The sequence below is a fragment of the Takifugu flavidus genome, chromosome 3 (genome assembly GCF_003711565.1).
Source record: "Takifugu flavidus isolate HTHZ2018 chromosome 3, ASM371156v2, whole genome shotgun sequence".
Taxonomy (NCBI): Eukaryota; Metazoa; Chordata; class Actinopteri; order Tetraodontiformes; family Tetraodontidae; genus Takifugu; species Takifugu flavidus.
In genome coordinates this window covers 17,599,891-17,625,117 of record NC_079522.1, presented here as the reverse complement: position 1 = coordinate 17,625,117, position 25,227 = coordinate 17,599,891, and the positions used below count along the sequence as shown (strand labels likewise).

Genomic DNA, 25,227 nt, shown 5'->3' with positions numbered 1-25,227 from the left:
CTTTCCACACATTTATACACCCAAAATGGTGCATAAGGATCCAATTGTTTGTACTTTGGTACAGACCAAAGTTCTTTTGGATATTTGACTCCATAGGCCAGAGGCTAAGCTAAGTCACATGATATAGTATCTTAATGCTGGTTGGTGGAATTTACCACAGTATTTTACAAGTTGCTAGTGTAGCTTTCTAAATTGGGCAAATTATTTTAAAACCACAGATTGGTAAACTTTTAATATTGACTACCCTGAGGCTTTAAAGGTTGGATATAACAACTAAACTTCTGCTCGTTTAACGGAAAAAATAATGACAGCAATATGAATTAGCTGTGGGTAGACAAGCAGGCATGGTTTTGTTGTAAAAGCTAACTCTTGAGACATGTCCAGAGGTGGCAGAGTCCTTAAGGGTTTTTCCATCAGCAATGAGTCAACTTTTCCTCTCCTCAGGTTGTAAAGCTGCCTTTTTTTTCCCTGTACCGACTTCAGATTTATGCAAGCTTTGTTCCATATTCCCAATTTCTGCCTTGACTCCCCGAAGCCGAAATGGCGTGGGCGTGTGAATAAATCTTCAGGGATTCAGCTTCGCCCCTTTCACTGAAAACAGTTTTGAGCAAAGATGGATGAAGAGGTAATCCCTTTACCTTCTGCTGACTTGTCGGCCTCAGACGGCGCGGCACCGGGATGCTTCCGCAGATGTCAGGGATTTTGCATTCAAACTTTCCGGGCATTAGGCTTCCCTTGGCGCTTACGTAATGTCCAGGTTGTGTCCGAGCACTGGTCTGGGAATCCGCGGGCTGTTTTCCAAGCAAATCATCATCAGATCACACACAAGTTATTCTGAGCACATATGAGCACCATATGTCTGACCACCAGGATTTACAGCGTGCACAAAGAGAAACACTCACCCAGTTTGTCTTTACATAATCCGTGCCCTGTTTCAAGGCCTCTTTTATTCCCCTTTTCCGTGTTTCTCTCTGACATCTTAGGCCTTCTATAAAAATAAATCCAACTAAATGCGATAAATTCTATCAATAATATGGCAGAAATAAAATGCAGGCAACAATGTTTTTGCACAGATGACTTTTGTGAAAGTCAGTCACAGTTTTTTGGGTGGTGCAGATCCGTTTCCTGTTGTTTCCTGGATGTGCTACACATCTCCGTCAGCTACCGCCGGCCACCATCGTTGGTCCACAGCGGCGAAACCATTTTCTGGCTTTGCCAACTAACTTCTGTTCATGTACAACAATAGATTTTTGGACTGGCCTCACACCTTTGTTTGAACTCTTTGTTGGCGCCATTGTTGAGTATCACATCCAAACTTGGGCACTACTAAGCGATTCAGTGACTTGTGAACTTCCTCTCTCTTTTATTCACTTCCTCTCTATCATCATCAGTTTTTCTGGCACAGCAGGTTCACAGGATACGTCAGTTGATTTCATTCACTCTATGAATGTTGCACCAAAATCCCCTAAAACATCATTCCGACATTTGTTCCTCTTGGATATTCAGCCACAGCACAAAATGCTGGACCCATAATTTCTAGTAGTGATATAGCAATTTTGTCTATAACCATGTGATTTTGGAAAATTATAATTGTCATTTGGATTATAATACAAAGTACAGAGCTCCAACCTCCCTTTTTGTATCATTTGATGCATAGACGAAGAGAGAAATGGAGAAGCTGCTTTAGCATTTCAAATGTCTCCACTGCATGTTTAGAGGCAGTTTTTACTGATGGTGGAATGCGCTTTACGTTCATTTGTTTTATGATCATCCCTCAGTTGTGGCTTTTCTTGGAGCCAATTTTTATTGGTTTAACTATCTTCTGGTTTTAGATAGTTATTGGAGCCATTATACGTGGCTAAAATTAGCAAAGCTCATTACGGTTTGCTTGAAAGAGAAGCTTGAAAAAGTTTAATGGTTGTTTTTTTGTCTTTTAAGTTCAAGCCTGTTAAATTGCCATTAGATTGTGTGTGTTCCCAGGTTTTGTGGTGGATACAGACAAAAAAACTTTCTCTCAAGTTCCTTGAATGCTAAAATAGGGTCATGTTGTGTTTATCTTAGCATAAATCCACAGGCAGATGGGGAAGAAATAACAGTTTATGTGAAGCTAGATGATGTACTTATTTCTTGGCCCAGATCAGCACAGATTTCTGAGATTCTTGCTACCACAGCAGAGAAGCCCAGAAGTGCTGGATAGATAAATGCTCTATGACAAAAAATAGTGGAATTTACAATATTTCGTCTTTGAAATTACTATAAAATGCAAAATGAGCTTTTCAATATTATTTAATTGACCTTATAGTGCATTATAGTGCAGCATTTATTTGTAGATTAAGTCATTCAAACTGTTGCACTTCTTTCTCTTTTTTCCAGATGTTAATGTGAATTATGAACCACTGATGCTCTGATATTGTTTTTTTCTTTAAACTTTGCACTTTTCTGATAACTACTAATACTTAGCATTTCACACAACTCATATAATAAAAGTTAACAGACTGGGGTGCTAAACAGGGTGTCACTGTACATCATCTCAGCAATTTATAGCACCGACGCCTTCGCAATTCGCCTGTGATGTCACCTCAGGATGGGAAATGTGAATTTAATACATTCTCATTATCTTCAGAGGCTCGTATGGGAGCCACTCAGGCATATCAATCAAACAATCTCGTAAGAAACTGTCACCATCAGTCCTCACAGAACTTCATCCTAATTCCAATTAGTGCACATCCCCTCCCCCTCTCCAAGAGTATTAAGGCCACCCATGAGAAAAAAAATTGGAGGTAGAATTTGTTTTTCATCATACATTCTGAGGGAAAGAGTCAATATATAAAGTAGAAAAAATGGTGGAAACAAAAAAGTGATAAAGTCTAAACTGTTTTTACATGAAAATAGGACCAAATAACAGCCAAATGTTGGAGAAACAGTCACACAGGGTGATGGATTTATTTCCCCTTAACTTCCCCCTTAATAGGAAGCTATTCAGTTAACTTCAGCATTGTGCTTTCACCACTTTCTCCTAAAGTTAACTCCTGGCATGTTAGTCCTAATACTGATAACTGTGTTTGTGAGCGAAAAGAGAAAGTATTCATTTGTTGCTAATACCAGAGTCCAAAGTATAGTCATTTTGTAGAAGCGCTCCCATGCAATGGTTGTAGATGTTAAAGTTTCGATTCGTGGCTTCCTAATTGACAATTAAGGGAAAAGTTAAGGGAAATTATATCCATCATGCTGAGTGACTGTTTTTGTATCTCTTACCAGTGTGAAAAATTTAGCCTTTTTGGATAATGTGCATTTGCATTTTTGCATTTTTACAAATAGCTTACCAGTTTCACAAATCCAAAAGTGGGTGTTAGATAAATGCTGCTTCCAAATAACCCTCACCCAAGCCTCCCCCCTATAGGTGATAAAGGTTCCACCATCATATTTCCTAAGACCTCCTGTGCCTGCATTACTTGTTGCCATGGGAACATCCTGTGAATATAATTGTCTGATGAGCACGTTTAATCCTTCCCCCTGACAACTTTTTTCTGACAGGTCTTAAAACTGCAAAATCATAAATTTGGAAAATGCCAATTGTTGGAATTCTAAGAAACAAAAGCTCACGTAGTTTCAGCAAACATTACATTTCCAGGCCCCTCGCAGATACCACATGTTGACCTTCATTCGAGCAGCAACTGAATTCACGCTTGCAGGAAACAAGACATAATGTTAGGAAATTGCACATTTGTGTGCAGTCAGACTTCAGAGCTCTTAAGTGTGAAACTTTATTAATGTGTCTTTGTTCGGCACTCTGAGGCAGGAATGTCAAGGCCAGACAACTCAGGTTTATGGGCAGCCGCTCTGCCAGAAGCATTTCTCTGTGTACACACACAGCAATGTTCTACCTCGCTGGGTCCACTTTGCTTCACACATTCAGACCTATCGCCCCGGTCTCACGCTTTGCCAAACTCCTTCAATACTCGGAACATTTTTAAAGGAAGCTAACTACAAATATTTTTTTCCGGGCTTAGGGACCTTTATTTTTTCAGAGTGACCATCTCACATCGCATTTTTCACAGATTTTTTACAATCAAATGGGATTCTTCATTCGCCTTTGCTGCATTTGCCATCGCAGACAAGTTGTCCATATGTGAACAGGCCCCTTTTGTAAAAGGTGGTACCCTAGAAAGATGAATGTTCCAGTCCATGTGACAGGCTCATGTAAGATTCATCGAGGTTTTTGGAAGCTCATAGTTTCCTCTTTTACCCATTTCATAATGCACCATTTTTCTGCCGGTGACAAATCACCTGCTACCATGAAAGTTTTGAGTTTGACCTCCTTCATGGAGATATGCTGTAGAATTAGATGATAAAAAAACACTTTGGGCACTTTAATGTGTTACCATTCCATCAGACACTTATTCAGTTGTTTTTTTTGTGAGAATGAAGACTCACAGAAAAAGAATTTTGACTCATCAGAGAAGCACACTTCAGTCCATCTTAAAAAATTCCCAGGCCCAAAAATGGTTGTGGTACTTAGATTTGCTTATTTCAGGGGATTTTTGTTACCACAAAGTCTTGGTTTACATGTGATTGTTTGTTATTGATTTAATCCTACAAAACCCTGGAATAAATAAATCATTGAAAGATACCTTTATGGTTTCCTGTTAGGTCTGAGACAAAGCTCTTAATAAAAACCAATACGGACCAAATTGTTCAATGCAAGATTTCCAAAATCCAAAAGATCAGCGTGCGTTGGCGGAACCTTCACAGCTGCAGTATGCAGAGATTACACTGGGGGTCGATAAAACATTTATTGCTCTCTGCCATGATTCATAGAGGTGCTATTCAGGTGCAGCTGCAGGATGCAGAATGTCAGTGACCTCACATCTCTGAATGTTTGATGCCGGTTTGCTCAGTGACAACATGATAGATGGAGGCTCTCAGTCTGGTAGCTGGAACGTGAGACCCGTCACCGACCCTCACACGGGTCACCTCTGACCTCCATTTTCCTGCAAGTTTAACACCTTCACATGACCATGGAGTCACCAAACAGCAGCTCTAACAGAGGGGGGTGGGGGGGGGGGGGGGGTTGGGGGGTGGGGGGCTCCAGGTGATGATATTTGAAGCAGGAATTTTGCTTTTTGATCAGTTCCCAGGTGAGCGACAGATATAAAATTATACATTACAGCAGAATTCTGCTTTTTTTAGGACTACTTTTATGTGTGGTCCATTGTTCTGTGTTTGTACATGTGCCTCTCTTTGTTTCCACTGTCTGTGTGTCTAGACTTGCCAGTGTGACTCAGTGCTAATGAAGCCAGACCAACATTTACCTGCAACCCCCACATCTGCAATCGGACAGTTCCAGTTCACTGAAAAGCCTACATCCTTTACATCCCTGTACCCCAATATCGAATACTGAACTCCCATTTCCTGCCACATCATTTTCAACTGCTTTTCATTGTGTAAGCAAAGGGTCAGGAGGACTAGAATAAGGTCAGTTCAAATGCAGTCACCTGCAAAGTGTCGTCAATAATATTCAATCACATCGCTGCTTTTCATTTATGTTTATTGTTCCAGAGCGGCTGTTCCGCCCGTCAGATGCAACTCTCATCCAAGTTGTAGTTGGAACCGTTTGAGGTTAATCTCATATTTCCAATATGACTCATCGAATACATCCCAGCAACACCAGCGAGCTGTTGTCTGTGGAGCAGTATCATATTCTGAGTCAAGAGTTAGTCCTCAAAGTCGTCCTGCGTCTCCTTGTGGCTCCTCCTGTTGCTCCTCCGCTGCGCGCACACGGAGCCGCTCCTTCATTCGCAGCGCACCAGAGTTCCAGAGCGCATTAACGTCACGGAGTTGCAGAAAGTTATTCTCTATTCTTAGAAAGTACATATCTATTATCGTTCAACTCTTGGCAGAATCTCGCAAAACAAACTTTCTTGTCTATCTTTTTTTTTTTTTTTTAAAAATACTGGATGGATCCTGTCTTTTGCTGCGTCAGATTTTTAAATGGATTATGAGGAGTTTATCAGAGTAAAACTGCATCGATTCTGAGGTAAGAGTATCTATATTTCATTCAGTAAAAAGTTTTGGGTGAAGATTGGAAATGTTTTAGAAGCTCTTTTTGTAGCTGGCTCCGCGTAAGTTATCAGACTTTCACATTCGTGCGTCGACGGAGGCGGAGAGTGACCTATTATATCTGTGCCCAATCACCAATCATTATCTTTTTAACAGTCTTTGTTGCCATTTAATGTGCTTCATAAAAATATATACAATAGCAACACGTCATATCATCTTGAATTTATTTTTAAATAAATCCAATAACTGATGTAACTGATTTTTAAGAAATATATCAATAGGATGGTTTAATATCAAGCATTGGATCTGGAGTGTTGTTTATTTAGTTGATTTTTTTAGAGAATAATTAAAATAAAAAGATCTGGAGATCTGCAAAGTCGCTGCTTATGTTTCACTGAACTCTGCATCTTTTATTCTAGTGAACACAATCTCAGCCAATGAGATTTTGAAAATAGAAAATGGCAGAAATTGTAAAAATCTTGAGTTTAATTCAAGATAGATTTCTCTTAAAATGTCCTCCTCTAAAATCCTTATGTGTCTAAACAACTTTTTTTCTTTCTAAACAACTTGTTTGTATTATAATAGAGTGATCAGGCAGCTGTGACTCCTAAGCCTGAAGATGTTTCTCTTACGGACTGTGTTGGTACTGCTGATCCTGGTGTCTCCTGGTGTCTCGGCCCCTTGTCCTCGGGCCTGCTCCTGCCCCCAGCCCACCGAAGTCCACTGCACCTTCCGCTCCCTCGTCATCGTCCCACCAGCTGTACCAAAACATGTCAAGCGCATGAACTTGGGGTTAGTAATCAATTTCGGAACAAGGCATAAACTTTTTATAAAGTATTTAGATTTCAAGCATTTGACCATTTTTGTGCATTTGTGTATTGTGAATTCAGTGTTTATGATACTGCACAATGGTTGCATTTGTATATTTTCAGGTTCAACAGGATTCACAGAATGTCAACCAAATCACTGGCTGATTTAAGGAAGCTGGAACTTTTGTTGATGCATGGAAATGACATCCACACTCTACCTGATGGTGTGTTCAAGGACCTTCAATCACTACAGGTACATACCAAGGATCAGTGTCGCATGTAAATGATCCAAGTCTCAAGCCTGTCAGCCAGCCTGTCTTAATGTTCTATTTATTTATTTTTTCTGAGAGAGTATTTTTTAAAAAGGATCTAACTTAAAAGTAACATTTTCTCCCAATATGCAGGAAAGAAAGAAGCTATGTTGACTTTTGCTCTTTTTGTCCAATGGTTTAGATGTTGAAGATGAGCTACAACAAGCTGACAAAAATCAGCAGACACACTCTGCAGGGCTTGTGGTCCTTAGCCAGGTTGCATTTGGACCACAACCAACTGGAGTTCCTCCACCCAGATGCCTTCCAGGGCCTCACCTCCCTGCGGCTACTGCAGCTGGAAGGCAACCAGCTCCAGCAGCTCCACCCAGCCACCTTTGCCACCTTCACTCTGATGGGTCACTTCCAAGTGTCCACTTTGAGGCATCTCTACCTGTCAGACAATGAGCTGAGGTCACTACCCTCTGACCTGGTGGCCACCATGCCTCAGCTGGAGACCCTGTACCTCCACGGGAACCCCTGGACATGTGACTGCAACATGAGGTGGCTCCATGACTGGGATAAAAACTTTCCAGGTTATTTCATACTTTTATATAGATTTTCTACAAATTTTCATTGCAGCTAATGGTTGTAGCAGAGGTTTACTTCCATGAAACCTTGGGGTAATATTAAATCAAACTGCTCAAAGGTTTTATGGTTTAATCATCTTGCTTTGCAAGGAGGAATTCTCTTCTTATATTACTCTTTTTTATATTCAAAAAGAGAAAACAATTGGCTAATGACTAGAAAAACCTCAGTTACATCATATTATAAAAAAATGTTCTATTTTATCTTAAGGAAGGTTTTTTGCAGCTTTTGTATAGCTATACACTATATTGACCACTGTAGATGAAAGGGTTGAAAGAGCTTTAAGCAAATATTAAAAGAGTGAAAAGAACTGAAAGCTAACTGGCACACACATTCAAAACATCCTGATTACACGCTTTGCAATAGGTCACATATGCTACCATTATTTCATCTCCAGCATGTTCCAAATTGATTCTGAGCCATCTGTGTGGTTGGTTGCAACTGTTGAAAGTGTTTGCTCTGGAGTGCTGCAGCTGACTGATGATATCCAATGCTGTGGGGCACAGGACAGTTGTAAACTGTGTTGCAGTTGTAATGTTTTTCTTGATTTATTCAGCAGCACAGGCAAGTTCTGTTTAAGGATTTTATTGAGAATGATGAAAAGACTAATACCACATTTTAGGGTGTTAAAGTTATTCAGTGTCTGACATGTTTCGAGGATCTTTTACATTTTCCTTGATTTTCACCCAAATGAGCAATACCAGTAGAGTAACAAATTCTTGTTTTTGTCATTTTAAGGTGTCTTGAAGTGTAAGAAAGACAAAGCACTCCCTGGTGGCCAGGTATGTCCTATGTGCTCATCTCCTCGTCCCCTCCAAAAGGAGGAGCTCCAGGCTGTTTCAAGCATGCTGTGCAGCAGCCCCATCATCAGTTCCACTCAGAGGACTTCCACACCTGATGATGTTGAGAGTGAAGTCCTGACAACAAAGGACTTCAGTGAAACATTTGGAAACATCTCCCTCAGCTTGTCCGATGAGCATGGCAATGAGGTGGATCTGGAGTGTGGTCTTGCTGATCATAAGGAGTCTACAAAGATAAACTGGGAGCAGGTGAACCCACTCCAGCTAGCCTCTAACATAACTTTATCAGTGGACATTGAATGCCCCGTTGATCGGGGGGAATATGAAAGACTGTGGAGGTTAATTGCATACTATAGCAACGTGCCAGCACACTTACAACGGGGGGTCATGCTTAGTAAGGAGCCTCACCCAACCTACATGTATAGTCAGGATTCTGAGAAAGATGCCCTGTACTACACAGGAGTTAAAGTTAAAATCATGGCCCAGCCAGCTTGGCTGATGCAAACATCTGTAGAGCTTCAGCTGAACAGACTTCAGTCATCAGCAAAGACTGTAACGTTGATCCTGAGAACGGACTTCTCAGAGGCGGTGGAAGTAGAGCAGGCACAGCGACAGAGGAGGACATGGGTCATGATTGAGTCAAAAAACACAACTCACAAGGTGTTGAGTGCCCTCCTGGGAAGCCAGAGTGAGTTCAATTGCAATGTCCACAGTTCTGGCCAGCCAGTAATTCAGTGGATGCTACCAGATGGCTCCAAGGTAGAAGCTCCATATAGTAGTCCTGACAACAGACTGTCTGTGTCTAATGAAGGTCAGCTTGTCCTAAAAGAGGTCAGTCACTCAGAAACAGGAATTTACTACTGCATAGCCAAGGTTGATGGTGACCTTTCTGTGCTGCCGTTCCACCTGACAGTACAGGAATCCTCCAGCCCTTCTCCAGGAGAAGATGTCTCACTTATTCAGGGATTTACAGGGAAGTCCATTTCCCTGCCTTGTATAACATCTGGTTCGCCTGACGCTGAGGTTTACTGGATTTTACCGAGTAGCAAAATAGTAAGTGTACATGCAAACTCCTCCAGAGCTCAGGTCTTATTAAATGGAACTCTGCATATCCCACAAACTCAATTATCAGACAGTGGTCATTATAAATGCATTGCCATTAATCAACATGGTGTGGATACCCTCGTTACTAAAACCACTCTAATACAGCAAAATGGGCCGATTATGCATTTGAAGAGGTTCCCAGTGAGACCCCAATCAGCCTCAGGGATCAACACGCAGATTAAAGTCCCCACAAATGATAATGAGGAGGCATCAGGAGATGTGGAGTCGGCCCCTGTGAGTCGCTTCGATCCATCGAGGAGACGAATCCCAGTTAAAGCCACAAACAAAAAGGGTACAAATCCATCAAGGAACATGTGGCACAAGCCAACCAAGCTTCGGAAAACAGCAGGATCACACGCAGAAGAAAAGAAAAACCATTTAGGGAACAGAAGAAAAATAAATGTGTCAAAGGCTAAAATAGACCCAGAAAAATGGGCTCACATTTTGGCCAAGATTCGGGACAGAAAGGCTCAGAATACTGTGACACCAACTCCAGTTCAGCATTCAACAGCAAGGATGTTAACAACAACAACAGAATTACAAAAAACTGATCAAGAATCATTTAAAGGTGTAAGCAGTTACTTTACAACGCCAGACATGCCTGTTGTTTCATTTTTGACATCCAATGCCTATACAGCATTTGATAAACATGGTGAGACATCAAACACTCAGCCACACACAACACAGACATCATATCATGTAAAATACATGAGCCCTGATAGGACGTTGGATCAACATACAACTTCAAATGCAGACTTTTTCCTCCCACAGACCACATCTGTTCCCCCAGATGCTGTCACTTTCTGGCAGGCTAACACAAACACTCCAAGCAGCAGAAATACAGATGCTGATGAAACAGAAGCAGCGGATTGGTGGACTACAAGAGACGGGAGTGAGAAAAGCGATAGTAATTATGTAGAACGCTCTTCAAAAGGAAATGAAACGTTCCCTTCCGTCAGCCCACAGCATTCACAAATAAAATCTGAGGAAAGAGGAAAATATGTTGGTGCAACTACAGCAACATTGGACCCACAGGCTCAAGTACCGGAAATCACATTTGATGACTTGAATTCTAAAGTATTGCTCACCACAGTGTATCCATCAACTACAACTGTATCCACCAGTGCTAGGAGAGAGTCCAAAGGAAATTCGAACTCGAGGAGAAAGAATCGCAAACAGAGGCCAAACAGACGGAAACAAAAACCGAACAAACACACCCAGTTTATTGCAACCATTCCTGTTAATGTTCCCCAAGCAACGGTTAGGACTACTGCCTCCTCCCAGCTAAAAATAGAACAATCCACTCTTAAATCGTCCAGTGTCAAAGCCACTGTTTCATTCAGAAGTAGCCAACCAGCTTCATTGGGCACTCTATACCATGAACAGAGCACCACCGAACCCTCTCGTCCTCTCTATGAAACAAACGGCAGCATTTTGTCTCTTGCCAAACCACCAGTTAAAGGCACATCAGCTCCACCATCATTACCAGCAGTCTCTCCAACAGTTGGAAGGATGAGTTCTCAAACAGTCTTGGAAAACTCTGAGCTTCCCAGAGATCACTTTGAAATCCCCACCTCCAATCCTATGCAGAGTTTCGCTGGCAGTACATCCTCAACAGTTAAACCTTTGGGAGGGATTGAGAGCAAAACTGTTACAGAGGAGCTTGAGCTGCATCCTGTTGCAACAGATGTACAAAATCAATCAGACCTTCCACGCATAACCACGGAAGAGAACATTTTTAATGATACTCATCTGCCTTTTTCACTGCCGCAGCAGTTGCATTTAAGTGGTTTCTTAAGTGAGCTGGACAACCACAAAACAACCACTGAATACACCTCCAGAGATTTAATTACCAGGCCAGGTATGCAATTTGATGCTTATGTGGACATAACACAGGCAACCACACTGGAACCAACTGTAGAATTATCAAATCACAGTTCAAGCCCTTTTAATGCCACAAATAGCAATTGGGAAGGTCATAAAGAAGCCACAAATGTAGGAATTAAAATAAGACATCCAAATGTTACTATAGATCCAAGCAATGTTTTTCCTTCCACAGTGGCGCCATATGTCCCACTATCTACAACGCCCTCACCAGGAGCCACAGAGGGGCCCTCATTTAACACCACCACACAACCGAACAGTCAAGACCTAGAAATTCATACCAGCACCACCTCAGAGCCTCAGAGAACAACTGAATTTTATCTCACGTCTCAGACAATCAACCACAGACTGCTCCCTAATTCAACTACGGCAGCTGCAGAATTAATTACAATGCAGTCTACCACAATGACAACTGGTCCATTCACAGATGGACAGCTAGCAAGCACTCGGGAAGTGTCCGGAAAGCAGAGACAACCTGGACAAGGTTCTATTCCAAGAGGGAAGCCGAGGATAACAAAGAGCAGTTTCCAGACTTTCACCGTGAAAGCTGAAACAGATGTTCAGCTTCCATGTCAGGCTGATGGGGAGCCAAAGCCCTTTTTGTCATGGACGAAAGTGGCGAGTGGTATGTATGACTTAACCTCATTTTTCACATACAGTATATAGGTCAGTGTAAACGTATGTATGTATGTGTGTGTGTGTGTGTGTGTACATATACATACAAATCTCATCAACAAACATCTCCGAAAATGATGAACGTGATTAATTAATTTAATTTAATACAAATATGTGATTTGTGGTTTCACAGCTTAAATGCTCCCACATTTCCATCAAACATTGGCAAAGTCAGCTGCTGAGTGTAATAAAAGGCCTAAAGTGAAATGTCAAAATGTCCAGTTATGAATACATTGTCTAACTAACTCTACTGTGTATCTAACTAAAATGTCCTTGCCCATATAATGGTGTCTATATAATGGCAGAATATTCCAATTTAAACACTGCAATTAACCCTATAAAATATTTATTAATATATTTACCCCTTGACCATCTTGCCCTAGGTAGATTTGCCCTGGCTAATAGATTTTAACGAACTCCCACATCTTCTGTGAAAACAATTTGTATTTTGTATTTACTTGACTTTTTTTTACAGATTTTTCTAATACTTTGTCCCTTCATTGTAAGAATGATATTGATTTAAACAAAAGTATATTTCAATGTGCTAACATTTAGAAACTATAGAGAAGAATTGTTTTTGAGAAGTTAAGAAAACACAATTTAGGCTTTCTTGTTTATTCTTGCAGGGGCAGTTATTACTCAGAACACCAGGGTCCAAAGGTTTGAGGTCCATCCCAATGGTTCATTAAACATCCGCAACACACAGCCCATGGACGGAGGCGAGTACCGGTGCATAGTCCTCAATCAGCATGGCACAGACACAATGGTGACCAACCTTGTGATCCTGTCTCAACCACCGCTGATCCTGCAACCTCGACAAAGAGATGTCACAGTGAATTTGGGTTGGAAAGTTCATTTGGACTGTGCAGTGGAGGGTCACCCTACGCCTAGAGTTACATGGGTACTCCCAAACCGAATCCATGTGGCTCCAGTCCCTCATGGCGCCCCCACTCAGCAGCGAGTGTCTGTTTTGAGTAATGGAACCCTTTACATCAGTGAGGCTACTTTCGCAGACAGAGGAATTTATAAGTGTATTGGAAGCAGCACAGCTGGATCTGACGCAGTCTTGGTCCGGGTTCATGTCTCAGGGATCCTAGCTGTTGTCCAGCAAACACAACATGAGAACATCACACTGGCTGAGGGCAGTGATGCCTACATCCATTGTAACATCTCAGGGGCCCTTCAACCCGCAATCCGCTGGATTATACCTGACGGTACACAGCTAAGTACCTCCCAGTTTAGCGCCGGACACAAACTCGTTGTCTTCCCCAATGGGACCCTACACATACGTGGACTGGGCGTGAGAAATACTGGGAGATATGAGTGCCTGGCTACCAGCGCGGTGGTGTCCAGTAGAAGAGTGGTGATGTTGAGTCTTAAAAGGAGTATGTCCTCTGCCAAGGCCCGTATCGTGTCATCATCACCTCAGAGGACAGATGTGATTTATGGAGAGAGCCTGCTGCTGGACTGTGTGGCCACAGGCGAGCCGACGCCCCGCATCATTTGGAGAACACCTTCTAAGAAGTTAGTGGATGCTCAGTACAGGTAAAAACCATGATTAAATATCTCAAGTGTCATACTTAAGAATAAATATGAGGTGCTTGTACTAAAGGAAAAACACTATTTAGAGACTAAAACAAAGAAAAATGTGCAAGGGAGATCTCAGCATATGCTTTACACACATAAATGTTTCAGGTGCTTTTTAAAACACAAATAAATTCTAAATGTGGCCCTTTTTTGCAATTAACTTTTCATTCTCTTTTAAGTTTTGACTCTAGGATAATGGTGCTAACCAATGGAACCATAGCTATCCATTCAGTGACAGAGAAGGACAGTGGCGACTACCTGTGTGTGGCACGTAACAAGATAGGTGACGACTACGTCCTTTTGAGGGTCAATGTCATGACAAGGCCAGCCACGATCAAGCAGAAGCAACTGCACACCAGTCAGGAGGTGATATACGGCGGAGACCTGAAGGTGGACTGTGTGGCATCCGGCCTCCCCAATCCTGAAATCAGCTGGGCTCTGCCGGATGGCACCATGGTCAATCCAATTAAAGCCAGAGAACGATCCAGTGGAGGGCGCAGTCGTAGGTATGAGCTGTAATCTTATCAAATTATCTTATATAACGTTGTCATGACAATTATTTTAAACAGGAAGTGTTGTTATGTGGTTTGATTTATTGATATTAGTAGAATTAAAGGAGTAACTGTATCAACAAATATTTTATATTTATACTATCAGCCATCCAATTTATATTTACTTTGCCATTTTGATATCTGTTTGATTCTATTTATGCGCAGATATGTGGTGTTTGACAACGGAACGCTGTACTTCAATGATGTCGGCATGCCAGAAGAAGGCGACTACACCTGCTATGCTGAGAACAAACTAGGCAAAGATGAGATGAAAGTAACCATAAAGGTGAAAGTAGCAACTCACCCACCAAAAATACAGGATAAAAAGCAAAATTCGGTAAAAGCTTTTTATGGAGATACCGTTGTTCTGACATGTAATGCCAAAGGGGAACCCTTACCTCTCATTACGTGGATATCGCCAACAAACAGAATTGTCACACCTGCTTTGGAAAAATATGAAGTAATGAATGATGGGACCCTAATAATCCAGAAGGTCCAACGTTTTGATGGAGGCAACTACAGCTGCATAGCCCGAAATAATGCAGGGCAGGATTTCAAAGTCACCAGACTAGAGGTGCTGGTAACATCTCCTGTCATAAATGGCATGAATGGAACTTCCAACACCATCACTGTGACTGCAGACCAGGATGAGAAAAAGTTCCTGCACTGTGTGGCTAAAGGAACTCCAACCCCCCGTGTTATGTGGCTCTTGCCTGGAAATGTCATTCTTCCTGCACCATACAATAGCAACAGAATGACAGTGCACCAGAATGGTACCTTGGAAATCAGGTCCCTCAAGAGAACAGATTCAGGGAAGCTCTCTTGTATTGCTCGTAATGAAGGAGGGGAAGTCCGGCTGGTGGTAAACCTCAATGTAAATGAAGCTGCTGAGAGGTCACAGATTGGTGGTCCAAAAACAGAGAGTCTATCACTCACCATTGGGAAGACCATGACTTTAAACTGCTCCTCTGAAGATGTACAACTACCTCGTGTCACTTGGATCTTACCTAATGGTACCCCTTTGAGCAGCGGTGCACATTCATCCAAGTTTTTTCATCGCCCAGATGGCTCTTTGATCATAACCAACCCGTCTGTTTCTGAAGCTGGTATGTATCGCTGTCTGGGGCGTGATTTTCAGGGGCTTGTGGAGCACATAATTACACTTTCCCCTGGTAGGAAGCCTGAAATCACTAATAGATACAACTCTCCGGTGAGCACCATGATTGGGGAAAGACTGTTGCTGCATTGTCTGCCAAATATAGAGCCCCTCAGGCTGACTTGGACATTGCCAAGTGGGGTCATACTAAACAGTCCACAGAGAGCTGGACGGTACAATGTACTGAGCAATGGAACACTTGCCATTCACCAAGTCTCCACCTATGATCAGGGATCATACGTTTGCCGTGTTGCGAACGAGTATGGCAGTTCTTTACTCTCTGCATCAGTAACTGTGATTGCATACCCACCTAAAATCACCAGCAGCCTCCCCTCTGTAACATATGCCAAACGTGGAGTAGCGATCCAGCTAAACTGCATAGCAACTGGGATCCCAAGTGTGGACATAGCATGGGAAACACCAGATAAAACACGCTTGGTCGTTGGTGCACAGCCGCGCCTTTTGGGAAACAAGTACCTCCATCCGCAAGGTTCCCTCATCATCCAGAGTCCAACGCAAAGGGACGCTGGCAAATATCGATGCACAGCCAGAAATACTATTGGCATGGACTCTAAAAGTACAACCCTCAACGTTTTCTGAGGAATTAATCAGTGATTGAGTCCATTTCCATACTGTATGCCCAAGGAACTGCCTTGTTAAAAACAGCCAATGTTTTTAATGATCAAAACCTGCTGTTAAAAAGGATCATTTTTAATATGATGATTAAAATTTGCAATGGTGCTTTGAGTCTTTTTTGGGGCATTGATACGAACAAAGACGGATATTATGTAACCTATTATAGGTATTGAGTTTTCACAGATCCTGTATGGTTATTAGTCTAATTCTTTCACTCTTGTTTCACCCAGTTTGTATGGAATGATATAGTTTACTAAAATTGAAATAACCAGAAAAATGACATGAACATACACCAGGGTGATGCAGATACCAGGAAAAGAGGAGAAAGTTTGGTTTTTCGGACTAGGAGGGGTTTAGTGCCCTAAGTACCCTTCCACTTTAGCCGCTTTCTAGTTAAAAACATATCTTGTTATCAAAAGATGTACTGTACCATTTCAAGAAAAAACATATGTTTCCTTCCCCCCCCCCTAAAGAAATGATCATAGTAATTGATTTCATACGATCTCTTCAGAATGTTTAGTTATTACTCATACAGCAGAATTACCGTGTAAATTTTCTGTTCTTTTGTAGTTTGCACTATATATGAAAATCTAAGTAGTCCCTGTGTTTGGTAGCTTTCTTGTTCAGGCAAACATTAATGGCCAGATATGCACAGTACCGAGGCAGAGTGATTTTCATAAGGTCATCAACACCAAGTTATTGTTTTTTAAGTACTTTAAGTAAAGAGTGTCACATGACAAGTTTTTTAAAGGTATTTTGTGCAATCAATCATATTTAGTTTTAGGAACCCTGTTCTTAGGGATCCACATACATTCCTTTACAAAAATGTCATTATTTTTGTGTGCGTGTGTGGGGTGTGTGGGGTGTTTCAACGTTTCAATCATCACACTCATTCTGCAGCGTCCTCAAGCATCCATGTCACTTTCCATTGAACATAATCGACAATGGCAGTCTATGTCAAGCTTTTCTAACATTATTTTGACTTTATTATCAAAATGACGGAAAATAATGTTGCGTACTTTGGTTGTTTGGTAGCAGTCCGATTCGATTTTTACTCCACCATTGTTATTTGTGTCTATAAATACTGATGGTGATTTTTCTTTTTCTGCCCTCATATGTAAATAATCTGGAAAGCTTTGATGCATAATAAAAGACTTCTTTGTTATGTGAAGAGCTGCGGATGTAAAAGTCAAAGCACTTTTTATTAATCTTGTAAATTTAATAGTTTCAGTAACGAAAAGTATTTTTATTGACAATTTATGACCAAATGTAAAATACATACATTGGTCCAACTTATATTAAGATTTGACAAATTTGGCAGAAATGTATGCTTTAAGAAAATAGAATGAGAACAATAATTTGAGCAAACAAACAAATGATACACTGCACCATAAATGGCATTTTCTTCAAATAACAGAATAAAAGAAAAGGAAAAGTTTAAGAACTCCCTTTGGACCTTTGTGACTTTTTAAACTATGCCTGTAATTCCATTACTGAGTTCAATGCAATGTTCTGCAGCTGGCCTTTAAGACCTAAACATGCAGAGAAATCCGAGAAAATGCACAACGTTTCACTTTTCATCGAGGAAGTAGGTCATTATTCCTCTTGGGAGTTCCACTAGATCTCTTCCAGAGAGAAGAAACATCTGGAGCCGTGAGGAAATTAGTTTAGTAGACTTGGCCTAAAAGAGTCACATTTTGACAAATTCCAGTACATGCGGATGCCTGTACAAAACTGTGAGTCTTGAGTGGATTGAAAATGAAGTATTAAATAAAAATTGATTAAAATTGACAGTTGCTTTTTTTTAATGAAGGTGTTTAAAATGATTTTTTTCCAAAAAAGTGTCACATAATGATGTATAGCACTCCACAATATTGTATCTATTTTTCTTTTATTAACACTACAAATGTTTGTGATCTGAGGAGACCAAATGCTTGACTTGTTCTATTGCATTGATGTTTAACACTGACGTGTTTTTAGATTTTTATTTAATCATATCATGGTAAACATTGTCAATGAGTGCCTGGTCAGATCAGAAGACAAATCCAGAGCCAATTGTCACAATATCGGCATAATGTAAAGAAAATCTCTTATTGATTTAAACCAGGGGTGCTCATTACGTAGCGGCGTGACATTAAAAAATATCAGCCTATCATTCATCCTGTCACTTGATTGACATACAGGGCAGCCAGTTAGATGACAACTGAATTTTGACCTTTAGGTCTCCGCTCATGTGCAAACAACGACGCTAAACTATTCAGCGAATTACCTCTGATTTTAAGCCAATTAGTTAATTATTATGTGTGTTTTGCAATATTGGCTCATTCGATTATGCAAGCTACATCAACATACATTGTACATACAAAGAATCCTCAATACATTTGAAAATAATTAGATGTTTTGCATTTTTGTGGTGGGTAGATCATTTTGACCTGGTCATTTTGTAAGTAGCTTGCATGCTGAAAAAATGCACAGATTTGTATTGAGCAATATGGATTCATGTAGTTATGTGAGGTACACCAACATATATGGATCATATAAAGAATTCTCTATATATTTATGAATAAATGTATGTTTTGCAAATTTATAGTAGGTAGATCTTCTTGACTTGGTCATTTGAAAAGTAGCTCACATGCTGAAAAAGTGTGGGCACCTCTGACAATGAAAGCTTTATTTACCCAGAAAATCAGTTTGCAATATAAGACACAGTTCTGTAAAACGTTGAACTGAAAAGGCATAAACGCAGCAGTGAAACAAGAGTTACAGGTAAGCTCAATGCATTTACTTTCCATTTAAATCGAAAATGCAATCACACAAACCTGTGAAGAAATCAGCAGTGCAATTAGAAAAAGAACCCATGTATCCCACCAGTCCTCACCTTTTAAACATGCACCAATTGTGACTGTCTCTCTTTCTCTCTTTCTTGTGGTCCAACCTTAAAAAATAGATTTTGAAGGAACTTGTGTGATTTAGGCCAACATAATTGTAAATCATGCATATCAGCTATCTTTAATCTGCATATCTTTTTAACAGGAAGGACAACTGGCTGCCCATAAAATCCAGAATAGACTGTAAAATACTTCCCTTTCACCTACAAGGACCAGACTGTTTTCCTCTTAGAGCGCTAATTTATTGGTAGCTCCTAGAATCTTTGGGTACCAAAACATGATTCACTGACAGTTTCATGTGGTTGTATCTCCTCTCCTCTCCTCTCCTCTCCTCTCCTCTCCTCTCCTCTCTCTCCCTCCTCTCCTCTCTCTCTCCTCTCCTCTTTCGCCCCCCCTCTCCCCTCCCCTCCCTCTCCTCTTCTCTCCTCTCTTCTCCCCTCCCCTCCCCCCTCCCCTCCTCTCCTCTCCTCTCCCCTCCTCTCTCCTCTCCTCTCCTCTCCTCTCTCTCCTCTCCCTCTCCTCTCCTCTCCTCTCCTCTTTCGCCCCCCTCCTCTCCTCTCCTCTCCTCTCCTCTCCTCTCCTCTCCCCTCCTCTCCTCTCCTCTCCTCTCCTCTTCTCTTTCGCCCCCCCTCTCCCCTCCCCTCCCCTCTCTTCTTCTCTCCTCTCCTCTCCCCTCCCCCCTCCCCTCCTCTCCTCTCCCCTCCTCTCTTCTCTTCTCTCCTCTCCTCTCCTCTCCTCTCCTCTCCTCTCCTCCTCTCCTCTCCTCTTTCGCCCCCCCTCTCCCCTCCCCTCTCCTCTCCTCTCCCCTCCCCTCCTCCCTCCTCTCCTCTCCTCTCCTCTTCTCTCCTCTCTCTCCTCTCTTCTCTTCTCTCCTCTCATCTCCTCTCCTCTCCCCTCCTCTTTTCTCCTCTCCTCTCTTCTCATCTCCCCATCATGTTTCATATGATCCATGTAGCTCTGTTTTGGTCGTAGAGTCATCCTACAATGGAAGCATGGAGTAACATTTTTCTAGATTACCTGAAATCTGTGCTGTTATAAACTGCCATAAATCCAAATATTGTTCATATTAATAATGATTGCTCTTAGCTTTCTACACTAGTATTTTCCACTTCAGTCATTTTGGGGTTCTGCAAATGTTCACATTCTGTTTCTATTTTCTTTTCTATTTCCACAGCTTTGTGGGTGCTTGGGTAAAATGTTCTCTCTCTGGTGAAAGCAGCTTTTTCCACTTTCAAATGCTGAAATGACTGCTTTTTTTATTCTCTGTGGCGAAATAAGACAGCTGAGGTGAATTGCTTACAGCGCTCCACTTTGTCCCTCACATTCACTTGAATGCAGCTTGGAATGGCTCACATCTTGTGCCGACTTGTTAGCTCTTATCAGTCAAAGCTACATTTTCCGTGTGTTTACAGTGCTCTTATGCACATGTGCTTATCTCCTCTCCCTTCAGATGGCCTTGACACTGCAAAATACTCAGCAAAGAAGCAGACGTCACTCTGGAGGGGATTAACTTGAATGGAAGCATATCCTCTCCCGCTTGGATGCAGCAGAACAAAGAGAGACAACCTTTTATGATCGTCAGTGACTGGAGAACTTCACATGTCGCTGGCGCTGATTGACAAATCAAAGCTGGTGTGATGGAGCTCTGGCTGTGTCTTCTGGCAACACAACTTGTGAACATCAAGGGCTTCCATGTCTGAGCTTGAAGTTGAAACGGCGGCTCCATGAAAAGATGCCAGATCTAAGATGGGATAATGTGGATGAGCGGCACTGCGCTAACCCCGCTCTCTGTCTATGACTGTGATGTTGACTACATTTTGATCAGGCGTCATGAAATGATGTGTCGCATGGTGAGATCCAGCTGGCATCATGAAAGTATTGGAAATCATCACGATCATCATGGGAATGCTTCATCGATTCGTGTGTGTGTGTGTGTGTCTGTGTGTGTGTGTGGTGTGTGTGTGTGTGTGTGTGTGTGTGTGTGTGTCGCAGTAGACAGCCACAGAGGGGTTTTGTTTAATCAGTGTCTACACTCCACGACTGCACGTTTACATTTACAGTAGAGAAATTGCCCGACCAAGATTTGTAATATCAAAATGAATTATTTCTCATACTTCAGTCTAGCACAGTCCAAAGATGCATTTGGGAATAAGTGAACTAGTGACTCTAATTTGACCTTTGGTGTGAATAAAAGTGGGCATGATCGTTTATTCCGTGTTGTTCTGGGATCCTCCTGCTGAGGGTAGGAGAAGAAGGGGGGAGGACAGGTAGAGGAGAGAATAGGCAGAGTTTAGGGAAATAGATGAAGATGGGTGGCTGTACTATAATAAGAGGGCCAGAGTTTAACAGAAATATGTTTTCTTTTACTGTAATGCACAACCTTGACAACAGACCTACTATTGCTAGCGGGAGTGATTTTAACTGAAAATTAAAACCTACACCAATGTAACCATGACAGCAGCTTCATTTGTTCTATTTGACCACTCTTTCTTAATACGCCTTGTCATCAAGGATCCATACTGTGAAGCTTTCAGGCATCTGCGAGTAGCAGTCCATCCCCAGAAGCAAATATTCCATTATTGATACTGGGAGGCCTGAGAGAAAGATGGAAGTACTGAGAGAGAGGAATAGAACACAGAACAGAGGCGTGAATATTCACAGCATCACAACATCACGGGGCTCTGCTATCACATGCAGGCTCAAGACTTGCGCTAGGGTTTGTGTTAAATCCTGATGTTCTCAAGAAAGACAGCAACAGGGCAATAGACTCAACTAACCACCCATTTGATCTTTAATGGTAATCTTGGGTGGGATTTTTTTTCAAATTAGTATGTGGTTTCAACCACTCATCCAACACTTTGAGTCCACTTCCCACGAGCTGAAATGTTGTTTAGAAGCAGGAGTTTAGGCCCTCAGAGTAGTGTTCACCATGTTGACTAGTTCTACCTGGATTTCTACCTTTGTCCTCTGTATTCTTGTATTTTCTTGCTCTTCTTGACCTCCTTTTTGTGGTTTGGCTAATGAGCAGTTTACAACCTTCCAACAACTACCTAGGCCATTTGGCTTACTGTAAACCAATCTGTCTCGTACTTTTTTGTATCATATAATATTGTAGGGTTTTCTATGTTTGCTATTTCTTACATACTTGAGCCTTAAACTTCTTGCATCTTGAACGTTAATATTCACAGTGTATTTCAGTACATTTTCTAAATGTGTTACACATATGAGCCCTCAGGATTCCGTCCAGTCGCAGCTGCTGTGCTCTAGTCTGGAATTTTGGAATGACACCCATACAGGGAAAAGGTCAAAATCTATGTGCTGATATGAAAAAATGTTGGTCAACATGCTGATGAACCTTGCTTCATATTTTCTGACTAGAATTTAATTTATGCAGTTAATGTCTGAAAATACAAGAAAGAGAATTGTAATTAACCTTTAATGGCAATTTAGACGTACCAAATTTAGAAGTATATCACATATTTGTCTGCACATTTACAGCTACATAAGTGCACTTACCAAAGAACATTTTGCTGACTGTAGAGATTCGGGGACGCACCTGGAAATCTGCTGATGGCGGAGTCTATCTTAGCTGCCAGAGGTGGGGTACACATCACTCCAGGGCTACCCCAAACAATTCAGACTCACATTCACACTGAGGCTCATTTTTAGAGTTGCCAATTCACATACCCCTCGCAAATTCATGCCTTTGGACTGGGGGTAGAAGTCAAACTACCTGGAGGGAACCCCACACAGACACAGGAGGAAAAAGCTAATGCCACACAAAAAAGCCCTTGGACTCTGGCTGATATTCTCCACTTTATGTAGCAATGTTCAACACCAAATCTTCAAACAATCTCATTCGATGTGGGCCCGTTTGTCACTTTTTGTCACTGTGAGGTGATATTTCACCTTCGAGGAAACGTCAAACACTGTTCTACTGGTGTGGAACCCCTTTGGTGAGACAATTTTAGACACTTCCTTTACTGAAAGCTGAATGAATATGGAGTACCCCGATTATTAAAACTGAGTAAGTTGATTCATTCTGTGGCTGTGCAAATACTCTGAGGACTCAAATATATGTCTAGCTTTTTCTTCTTAGCAATGCTAACATTTTGCTGGGAAAAACAGCATTAGAATAAATGGTACCTGACTTTAAGGAGAATTTGGTTCCACAGTAGACATTAACCTGGAACGTTCTGCCTATTTAGGTTAATAATACGCTACATGATGTAAAGAATACACACTTTTGCTACATATCTCATAAAGTTAAGAGGTGACCCAACACTGTGGGTAAAGAGGAAATCAGTGAAGGAGAAAACCTCTCCTAGCCTCTCTGTCCAGCCACAGCTGACTGCCATTACACTTCCCAATCATGGGGATTGAGGGTCATTACAATCTAAATTGCTGCACGATAATTAGTGGGACTAGTTTGAGTTGTCTACCACACATTAACCAAACAACACATGGAGCTTGGGATTGTCAATGGTTATACCTCTCTATACTTTGTAAATACAAAACCTAGTCTACAGTTATATTAATCCACGTTAGGCTGCTACTACAATTCAATTTCCCTATGGGGATGAATAAAGTACATCTTGAATCTAGAATCTTGAATCTAAAATGTCTCCCCAACACAGTCCATTGGCATATGGATCACACATGGATACAAAAAAATTCTCCTGCTATTTTCTGCAACTCACACATGTAATTCTATCTCCAAACAATCCCTGAATTACAAAGATCCATCAAGCGCTTAACGCACGTAGAAGGATATCGCAGGTGTCTCACCGACATAGAGCCAACCAAGCTGCTGGTTGTTTGGCCAAGTGGGACATTCCGTATCATCCGTCTGGAGATTTGCATTCATGTGTCAAAGCAGGAATTTCTTGGAAGCACTTGTGGGTGTCACTCCAGCAGCGTCAGAGCAAACAGAGTTTTTCACTCCGCACAGATTCCTGGCAGGGGTCAATCTGGTGTCAGTTGTATCAACTGAAGACTGACAGTTTTTCATTTCTACAAATTTCTACATTTGTTATCTCTTGATCACAACATGGCTGCAGACGGACATACTGTTTGTCAGTGACCAGTTTACATTTCGTAAAGATATACGCTATAGAGACGACATGATTTGGTATCATACTTTTCCGTCACAGACCTTTGGCACTGAATAATAACAATAATCACCCATCATTGTTATACTGCAGCCATAATTGCTGTCTCATTAGTCACTGAACGCTTCATTCATCTGTCAGTTTGTTTTCCTTTTTTAGCATCTGCCTTTGAATATAAACCAATATTTCTACCTCAAGAGTTCATTGAACCACGAGATGACGGCTTTATTTAAGCACAACAGTTTGAATAAGCAACCCTAAACACGGTGGCCCAAATGCATCATTCATGTAAATAAACAAGCATATGGCTCCAGGTAACTCCTTCATCCTTGTGTCCAAATGGACACGCCAGCTTCAGTTCCATCTCCCAGCTCATTTTTTTCACCGTGATTCCAAAGGTGTTGATATTCAACAGTCGATGCTACCGGAGGCTGAAGGATGACTTCTCCTCTTTATTCAGACAGATTCAAACCCTCTGAGATCGTCTTTTGCTGCCACTAATCTTAGCTGCCCGTTTCCGTTTCATCTTATTAATTGCGTAATATCTTTGTTGCTGTTAGGTGGGGTTGTTTTCTGTCAATAAGATTGTAAAATGTAACAGATACTATAGACAAATTTAAATTTTATCGAACAATATTTCATTTTTGTCTTAATTTCTTTATAAATACATGCATTTATTGTCAGAAAAAGGACTCTCAATTCCACTTTTTTTCCTTTATTTGTAACAAATTTATTTTCCTCGTGCGTGCATATAATCCTAACCCTGGGCCTTTGACTTAGTACCAGGATTTGCCGATTTAATATCCACATGGTGTGGGGATGTTATTTTCGTATGCATAGTGATTTAATTTTGTCACCCTTCTGCATTTTTTATATGATAGGAGACTAGTCCATCACAGATTTTGGTGGAATTGTTATGATCAAACAATGCTGACGTTATTGCCCAAATCTTAGTGAAAACCATGAGAAACGAGAATGTGTTGTCCTGGTTGTGACGTTGTGGTGCAGGGTTTACACGGAGCAGACTCTTTCCCAGGCATTACCTCTCGCCGTGAATAACCCCGTCTTTG

At 41.3% G+C, this 25,227-nt stretch overlaps 1 protein-coding gene across 2 annotated transcripts; it reads left to right on the top strand.

Moving 5' to 3' along the window:
* The first annotated feature begins 5,573 nt into the window (after nucleotides 1-5,573).
* On the top strand, nucleotides 5,574-21,613 carry mxra5a (matrix-remodelling associated 5a). 2 transcript variants are annotated; one of them, XM_057027648.1, is made up of 9 exons: nucleotides 5,574-6,037; nucleotides 6,646-6,852; nucleotides 6,993-7,122; nucleotides 7,323-7,713; nucleotides 8,504-12,178; nucleotides 12,855-13,773; nucleotides 13,995-14,321; nucleotides 14,532-14,652; nucleotides 20,497-21,613. In XM_057027648.1, exons 2-9 carry the CDS (start codon nucleotides 6,680-6,682, stop codon nucleotides 20,554-20,556), a joined length of 5,796 nt encoding a protein of 1,931 aa, XP_056883628.1. In that variant the 5' UTR covers nucleotides 5,574-6,037; nucleotides 6,646-6,679; the 3' UTR covers nucleotides 20,557-21,613. The 2 variants fall into 2 exon arrangements, with proteins under 2 accessions (XP_056883628.1, XP_056883627.1); XM_057027647.1 differs by lacking the exon at nucleotides 20,497-21,613 and having other exon boundaries at nucleotides 5,583-6,037; nucleotides 14,532-17,949.
* The last annotated feature ends 3,614 nt before the right edge of the window (nucleotides 21,614-25,227 follow it).